Raw genomic sequence first — 8,776 nt, 5'->3', positions numbered from 1 at the left:
ATCCATTTAAATACTTCTGAAACATACTGAAACGTACTGAACATACTGAATCCTCTGTTTCTAAAATAAAGATGACCCCAATGGCCGAAAAACCACCATAACCTCCAACCCTAAGATCCTAAAATTATTCAGTTGTTAAAGTTTTTTTTATATATATATAATTCCTGTATTTAAAAATATGCTCTTAACATTTCAAACTCATGAAACGAATCAATTAGTTCCCAAACATAAGATGTTTTGCTTCCAAAGCCATCAGAGATTTTTGAGAAATCTAGAAAGCTGAGGAAGTCAAACCTGTGAAGCCCATAATGTCAGCACATCCAGCTCCGCGATGCTAGTGGAAATTCTGCAATGCTTCTTTGAATGCACAGGTCTGATTCAGAATGCCCTCTTTCCTGACTACTCTGTGTTTTATCTGAACAGCCAACAAGCATCTACTGGACACACATTTGTTTGGAACAAAGAGGAAGAAGAAAAATTTATTAATAAAAGCAAATTAATTTATTGTGGACATGAGATATTGTAAAACATTTACAATGACAGTTACAATTACAACTTTTCTAAAAACGGATAAAATTAGTAAACAATTTTATTTATGTACTGCCTCTACTAACCGTTAAATTAGTAACTATTATACTAACTGCCTCTCTAACACCAGCGTTTGTTTTCCATTACAGCCTTTAAAACGTTTAAAACTATAATGTAATTTTAATTTAAGTAAAGAAATAATAATAATACATTGATTATAGTTATAGTCTAATCAGTTAACGATGTGATACTGCCCTCTTGTGGCTAAGAACTTGTTTAACCTGAAACTAACAAACCTGACACATTGATAAAATTAACAATAAGCACAATTTATACATTTGATTACTTGTATATTACCGACTGTTTGTTATGTAGTTGTTGCATGGCTCGACCTATTGTTGGCATAGGGAATGTGAAAAATCTCCAGATACAGCACACGGTAGCCATTGTTTTGTTTCGTTACTGTGTATTATTTCTAAACCTCGCATATTTTACTGCCTCGGGTATATGTTACTTACTTAAATGCAACAATACATAAAAAAGTAAATAAATAAATGCCTTTTTTGTTTGTTTGTTTTTGGTGTTCCTTTGGCATCGTTATATACCTCATGTTTTTTAAGGAATCTGTGTAAAATTCAACATTTAAAAATAAAAAGGTCACTCACGGTTAATAAAGTAATCTTAAAAAAAATTTAAACGACGCAAATGTTATACTTACGTATTCTCAAAATATTGTTTATAATGGTGAGAAGGATAAAACTTTTATCCATTCTACAGAAAAAGACTTTTATGAAACTCATCGGGCGTCAGTTTGTTTCCGGGTCGAAGGTTCTCAACGTGGTGTATGCAGCAGCTCAACGTGTGCGCGATGAGAGTAGTAATTGAGAAGAACATATAGTGTATAAAGAAGGTACGTAATTCACACGTTTGTTTTTGCTTTGTTTGACATGTGTTTATGTTCAGCTTATTTCATCATGTACAGTACTTGCGTTATGTGAAGGAAAGTTACATTTACTTAACATTTTTACTCGCTGGGGTTGCAAAGCTAACTGACGTAGCTCAGCTAACTGGTACTGGTACCGGTACCGAACAACCTTGTTTCTGTGTGGTTTCCCAAGGTAACCCGTTCGGAAATGGGGGAGTTTAAGGTCCACCGAGTTCGGTTCTTTGACTACATGCCGTCGGGTATCCGAGCGTTGGCGTCCGAGCCGCACAGTGGACGGGTCGCCGTGGCGAGGACGGACGGCTCTGTGGAGATCTTCAGTCGCCATGACAACTACTATCAAGAGAAGGTAACCGGCTGCGCTCGCGACGTCAGGGCGGCGGAGGGCTCGCGGGCGCACGTGCGCGCTAACCGAAGTGAACTGTGTTCCACCAGGTGATCGCGGGACGGGAGCAGCGCGAGACGGAGGCTCTGGCCTGGGCTGGCGCGCGCCTGTTCAGCGCAGGGCTGAACGGAGAGGTAGTGGAGTATGATGTGGACAACAGCAGAGTGAAATACTCCCTAGACGCGTACGGAGGACCAGTGTGGACCATCAGCAGCAATAAACAAGGAACTCATTTAGCAGTGAGTAGCAGGTTCTGAACTCGGACCGCCACGTGGAACTGTGGAAACACAAAACGATAAAGGCTGTTGTGTCATGTTGTGTTTCATTGCACAGGTGGGGTGTGAAGATGGGACTGTGAAACTGTTTGTGGTGTGTGAGGACCGGATACAGTTTGAAGTGAATCTGGCTAAACAAAAGGGGCGAATTGTGTCTCTCTGTTGGCATCCTGACGGTTCCAAGCTGGTGGCTGGCATGATGGACATGATTCGGGTCTTTGACGCTGGCACAGGTACGCAGTAATACCGTTCCTAGTCTGCTCATGGTCCATTTAACTCCAACCACATAACCAGCGTTGCTGGGCAGCTTTCAACCTGCTGCTCCTGGATCAGTCGGTATGACTGCTCTTGGGCGAAGGCTCTTTATCGGCCAGTTTCTTACCTGTGTCTTGTAGGTCAGTCCATGCACAGGATGCTGGTGGAACGTGGACTAGGAACGTCCCGCTCGAAGGAGTGCGTGGTGTGGAGTGTGGTGTACCTCTCCGATGGCACCATCATCAGTGGAGACTCCTCTGGGAAGGTTAAAGTGTGGGATGGGAACATGGGAACACTGGTTAAAAACCACCAGGTTACCAAGTGGGACGTCCTGACGTTATCAGTCTCACAGGTGAGAGGTTCATTGCGCATTGAGGATGTGTGATTTTGTATTTGGGGGCTTGTGGTTGACAATGGTCCTAAAAATGACAAACGATTCACTGGAAAACAATTGACCACACACAAAGTGAAAGTTTTAAAGGTCAACATTTAAAATAGTTCCATGTCTGCCATCGCTTTCTCATCTGTAGGACGAGACCAGTCTTGTAGCCGGAACGTCCGAGGGAACTGTGGTCCAGTTCCAGTTCCTCTTTGTGATTCTGGGCCAGGAGCACAAGGAGTGGATCCAGACTAGAACATTCAAGAACCACACACACGATGTGCGTGCTGTGCTGGAGCTCGATACGGCGATCGTGTCTGGTGGTGGGTCTACTGCTCGTTGAAGTGTTCAGTTTCTGTTTGGTTGGATGAATATTTGGAGAGTCCACATCCCTTACGCCTTCACTCCTCAGGTATGGACACTCAGTTTGTGGTGAGGCCTCTGTTGGACAAATTCGATGTGAAGACATCGGCTTCTGCCCTGCGAAAGATCCACTTCCCCCATGTGAGTTGTCGCCCACAGGGCTGCAAACCCCTTTGATTTGTGTGATGGTTCTGTGCTGAAGTTGGTGCTACTATGGCTGTGCAGAGGTGTTTGGTGTCGTGTTCCAGGAGGACGAAGACGTTGCTGTTCCAGCAACGCACCCACCTGGAACTGTGGAGACTGGGAGAGAGTGAAGGAACTGGTGAGGACACGCCCACATCACCCACTGTAGACCACACCCTTCACAGAGGACACGCCCACATCACCCACTGTAGACCACACCCTTCACAGAGGACACGCCCACATCACCCACTGTAGACCACACCCTTCACAGAGGACACGCCCACATCACCCACTGTAGACCACACCCTTCACAGAGGACACGCCCACATCACCCACTGTAGACCACACCCTTCACAGAGGACACGCCCACATCACCCACTGTAGACCACACCCTTCACAGAGGACACGCCCACATCACCCACTGTAGACCACACCCTTCACAGAGGACACGCCCACATCACCCACTGTAGACCACACCCTTCACAGAGGACACGCCCACATCACCCACTGTAGACCACACCCTTCACAGAGGACACGCCCACATCACCCACTGTAGACCACACCCTTCACAGAGGACACGCCCACATCACCCACTGTAGACCACACCCTTCACAGAGGACACGCCCCGTACAGGCACCCCCGTCTTACTAGTGTTCTTTTTTCTTTCTTTCTTTCTTTTCAGGAATACCTGGAAGTACTCTACCTATTAAAAGGAAACCAGAGAAACTGCTTCATTTGAAGATCAAGGTTGTGCATTCATCCTGTACATCCCAGACGCTGAGAATTCAGCAGAGGGGTCACAGTGTCGTGTTCTAGCGTGTGAACAGAGCTGTTGTAGCTGTGCTAAACTGGGTCGTGTCTCTCTTACTGGACCTCAAGGGTGAAGAACACATCAGCTGCAGTGCACTGTCTCCGTGTGGGGGATGGGTTGCGGTTTCCACGGTGACCAGTTTGCGATTGTACAGGCTACAGTGTGACGACAACACCGTCAGACTCACTAAGGTCAGTCTCCGTTACATTAGACACGCGTGTAGTCACAGCAGGGACGGGGCTCAGCGTGATGGTCCATGTCAGACGGTGCCTTCTCATTACTGCAGTGTTGCATCTGCCTTCACTAATTTGCCTGTGAAACATGCTGTGATGAACTGATTCCTGTTTTCTTGTAGGTGTCAAAGCTTCCAAAGGTCCTCGGCTCAGCCAATCAGATATGCTTCTCTTCAGACTCCTCCTACCTGTTTACTGCCTCCACTTGTTCTTCAGTACATGTGGCAGCTCTCAGCCAATCGGGGTGCACGTTTGTATGTACCCTCAAGCCCAAGTCATGTAAGAGAACTTATTACTGGCCGAAGTTTCTGTAGTACTGAGAGTGTGCATCCCACGTTTTAAATGTTAGTCTCAGGTGGTTGTGTCTATTAGACTCTGAGGTGGTTGTGTCTGTCTTGTCAAGGCTCTGGCCAGGCCGCTCACCTGTTAGCCGCTAGCGCGGATGGGAAGTGGCTCGCAGCAGCGCACGCTAACTGTGAGGTTCAGGTGTACAACCTGCAGAAAATGAAGGTATGTCCTCATCATCCTGTCAGCAGGTTCTTCGTTTGTTCTTTAGGACATTGGAGAACATGTTTATGTCCTCAAAACAGCAGTGTTCTTGAATAGTCTTACAAAGTATTTGTTGAGGTATCTCCAAGAAAGAGAATTATAATAATTCTATATTAGATTCTATGTATAAATCTTTTTACTATTGCTTATTTAATTTTAGTCATTTGTGTATCTATTTTTGTTTAAAACATGCAGCCTCCCATGGTGACAGTGTTACAAATGAGACACCTCATTTGGCCTCAGGGTGGCAGTGTTGAGCATGATGTATTCTGAATGGAGCTCTTGTGTGTTTCAGGCTTACTGCACGGTGCCTGTGTACAGCTCTGCGGTCACAGCCATGTCCATCAACCCCACCACCAACAACCTGTTCATGGCGCACGCTGACCAGCAGGTGGGCTTCACCTGTGCACTCACCGCGTCTGCACACCAAACAACACCAGACCGACAGTGTAGATCTATGTTTTCATATCTGCGTTGTATCTGGATTTACTTTGGCTGGATTCTGTTTATACACGTTCACAAAGACGAGTCTCCAGTGTGACCAGATGAGGTCTGATCTTAGTTTCCTGTGGAAACACACCAACCTACAGTTGCATGAAAAAGTATGTGAACCCTTTGGGATTACATGGATTTCTGCATAAATTGGTCATTAAATGTGTTCTGATCTTCATCTAAGTCACAACAATAGACGAACACAGTCTGCTTAAACTTGTACCACACAAAACATTATGTTTGCATGGTTTTATTTAACACTGGGTGGAAAAAATGTGAACCTTTGGATTTAATTACTGGTTGACCCTCCTTTGGAAGCAATAACTTCAACCAAACATTTCCTGTAGTTGCAGATCAGACCTGCACAACAGTCAGGAGGAATTTTGGACCATTCCTCTTCACAAAACTGTTTCAGTTCAGCAATATTCTTGGGATATCTGGTGTGAATCGCTCTCTTGAGGTCATGCCACAGCATCTCAGTTGGGTTGAGGTCAGGACTCTGGGCCACTCCAGAAGGCGTAATTTCTTCTGTTGTTGATTTACTTTTATGTTTTGGGTCGTTGTCCTGTTGCATCATCCATCCTCTGAGCTTGGCGGACAGATGGTCTTACGTTTTCCTGCAAAATGTCTTGGTAAACTTGGGAATTAATTTTTTTCATTGATGATTACAGTCCGTCCAGGCCCTGAGGCAGCAAAGCAGCCCAAACCACGATGCCCCCTCCACCATATTTCACAGTAGGGACGAGGTTTTGATGGTGTACTGTGCCTTTTTCTCTCCTCACATAGCATTGTCTTCTTTCCAAACAACTCCGTTTTGGCTTCATCTGTCCAGGATATTTAGCCAGTAGTGCTGTGGAACATCTAGGTGCTCTTTTGCAAACTTCAAACGTGCAGCAATGTTTTATTTGGACAGCAGTAACTCCCTCTGTGGTGTCCTCCCATGAACACGTTCTTGTGTAAGGTTTTACGTATTGTAGATGTCAACAAAACTGTTAGCAGATTACAGATGTTACATTCTGTAAGTCTTTCGCTGACACTCCAGGATTCTTCATCACCTCTCATCATTCTGCGCTGTGCTCTCAGTCATCTTTACAGGACGCCCACGACTAGGGGGAGGAGCAACCGTGCTGAACTTACTCTGTTTGTAGATCGTCTGTCTTACCATGGACACATGAACATCAAGGCTTTTAGAGATACTTTTGTAACCCTCTCCAGCGTCATGCAAGTCAACAATTCTTGAACGTAGGTCTTCTGAGGGCTCTTTTGTGCGAGGAACGATTCACATGAAGCAATGCTCAAGATCGGCAAACTCGACTGTGTGTTTTTATAGGGCGGGGCAGCTTTAACCAACACATCTATTCTTATCACATTGATTGGACACCTGGCTCCATTTAGCTCATAAAGTCATTTTCCTAGGGGTTCACATACTTTTTTCCATCCTGCACTGTGGATGTTTACATGCTGTGTTGAACAAAACCATGCAAGCATATAATTTTGTGTGGTATAAGTTTAAGCAGACTGTTTGTCTATTGTTGTGACTTAGATGAAGATCAGAACACATTTAACCACCAATTTATGCAACAATCCAAGTAATACCAAAGGGTTCACATACTTTTTAATGCAACTGTGTGTAGTGTTTCTATTGTACTTCGTGAAGCCTTTAGCTCTGGTTCCTCAGCACCGCTGTGATGTCATCACCATGGGCAAGGTTGATTGGCAGCTGCTGTGTTTACAGTTAGGAAGCATGTTCATTTGCGCATGCGTAACTATGCGCATAGAGGAGACTCATTTCTGAGGTCCCACGCTCGTATTGAACATGGCCACTTTCCATCTCTGACTGCCTCTGAATGTGGGTGGAGTGATCCAATCACAATGCGGTGAAATCCAAACGTTACTGGATCGCCGCAAGAGTAGCGCTACCGAAAACATCTCGGTGTATCAGAGATTTATGCTCGGTCTCTTCAGGTCTTCGAGTTCTCGATAGAAGACAAGCAGTACACTGATTGGAGCAGACTGGTACAGAGGAGTGGCCTTCATCCGCTGTGGCTGCAGAGAGACACGCCCATCACAAATGTGACTTTCAGTCCCAGAAACCCCGCCCACATTATTCTACATGACATGTACATGTTCTGCATCATCGACCAATCCCTGGTGAGCATTGTGTTCCACCGTCATTACACACATTCACAACTGTAGAGTTTAAGGAAATGTTTATGCACAAAGAAGTGACTGGAGTTACAGAGTTGACCATCCGTTTGGGTGATGAATGATTGATCAGTCAGTTGATTGCTTGCTTGGCATAATCTGGCAGTTTTATGCACATCTTGATGAAAGCATGTGAATCAATGTGAATCAGTTGTGTGAGTGTTTTGGTTGAGAATGAGAGTCAGTGGTGTTGGGGTTAGGGTGATGATGTGAACTCTAACTCTTTTTCCAGCCTCTCCCTGACGAGAACTCTGAGCTGTTCAACCAGTTCACCCTGAGAAGCCTGCCAGAATTGAAGCGGAGATCACGCAGCCATGCCTTTAAAATCTGCAAGACCTACAAGGTGTGTTAAAAATATTATGAATAGTAAGAACTCAGTTTTCCTCCATGTGCTCTTCCTCGTGTGTGAGCTCCTCCTCTTCTGCCTGTGAGTTGCTCCTCAGCCCTGATGGAGGGTTTGTTTCTTGGTCTGATGGTGTAAGATGCAGCTGTGGTCTTCTACCTTATGCAGGAGCTGCTCTTTGTGGAGCTCGTGGAAGAGCAGTCGTTGGTGGTGATAGAGCGCCCTCTGCTGGACATTGCTGCTCAGCTGCCTCCACCAGTGAGACAGAAGAAGTTCGCCACATAAGTGTGTGTGTGTGTGTGTGTGTGTGTGTGTGTACCTGAGTGAGTGAGATATTGTTAGCCTACTCCTTTCTATGCTTTGCAGAAACTATTTGATACAGTAATAAATATAAATTTACTGTAACATGCAGCATGGTGTTTGTTTTGTCTTGGTAATTGGTCTTTCGTTCAGCTGGTCGTGTTAATGGGACAGGGCAAGGACTCCACACAACTTCAGTGTTCAGTAAAAGGTAATGGTAATAAAATGACTGATGGGGTACTCCTGTAAAACATTACTACACAGTCTGACTAATATGATGTTTTAAAACTTGACCGCAGAATGTACAGCACAGGTGGAGCCTTGAGCAACACAGGGAGACTGTGGGTGGTCTTGAGCAACACAGGGAGACTGTGGGTGGTCTTGAGCAACACAGGGAGACTGTGGGTGGTCTTGAGCAACACAGGGAGACTGTGGGTGGTCTTGAGCAACACAGGGAGACTGTGGGTGGTCCACAATTGTACAGGGATGTTTGAACAGTGCCCGGTTCTACTGTGGACCGGTACAGTAGTTT

At 45.3% G+C, this 8,776-nt stretch overlaps 1 protein-coding gene across 1 annotated transcript; it reads left to right on the top strand.

Annotated features, from left to right (window-relative positions):
- The first annotated feature begins 1,312 nt into the window (after window positions 1-1,312).
- Window positions 1,313-8,349, top strand: utp4 (UTP4 small subunit processome component). Its single transcript, XM_076985590.1, has 16 exons — window positions 1,313-1,438; window positions 1,647-1,820; window positions 1,907-2,095; window positions 2,190-2,364; window positions 2,527-2,738; window positions 2,917-3,088; window positions 3,178-3,269; window positions 3,354-3,450; window positions 3,994-4,058; window positions 4,191-4,313; window positions 4,478-4,634; window positions 4,759-4,865; window positions 5,200-5,295; window positions 7,362-7,547; window positions 7,834-7,944; window positions 8,113-8,349. The coding sequence occupies exons 2-16, from the start codon at window positions 1,662-1,664 to the stop codon at window positions 8,227-8,229; spliced, it is 2,058 nt and encodes a 685-aa protein (XP_076841705.1). The 5' UTR covers window positions 1,313-1,438; window positions 1,647-1,661; the 3' UTR covers window positions 8,230-8,349.
- Window positions 8,350-8,776: the final 427 nt, after the last annotated feature.

This window comes from Brachyhypopomus gauderio, chromosome 2, assembly GCF_052324685.1.
Source record: "Brachyhypopomus gauderio isolate BG-103 chromosome 2, BGAUD_0.2, whole genome shotgun sequence".
NCBI classification, from domain to species: Eukaryota; Metazoa; Chordata; class Actinopteri; order Gymnotiformes; family Hypopomidae; genus Brachyhypopomus; species Brachyhypopomus gauderio.
This window is presented reverse-complemented; position numbering and strand designations above follow the sequence as displayed.

What these genes read in the sequence shown, in the direction of transcription:
- utp4 (XM_076985590.1), top strand. Translation starts at nt 1,662, where the DNA reads ATGGGGGAGTTTAAGGTCCACCGAGTTCGGTTCTTTGACTACATGCCG. An exon ending in TACCCTCAAGCCCAAGTCAT is followed by an intron (nt 4,635 to 4,758) that starts GTAAGAGAACTT and finishes TGTCTTGTCAAG; the next exon opens with GCTCTGGCCAGGCCGCTCAC. An exon ending in GCATCATCGACCAATCCCTG is followed by an intron (nt 7,548 to 7,833) that starts GTGAGCATTGTG and finishes CTCTTTTTCCAG; the next exon opens with CCTCTCCCTGACGAGAACTC.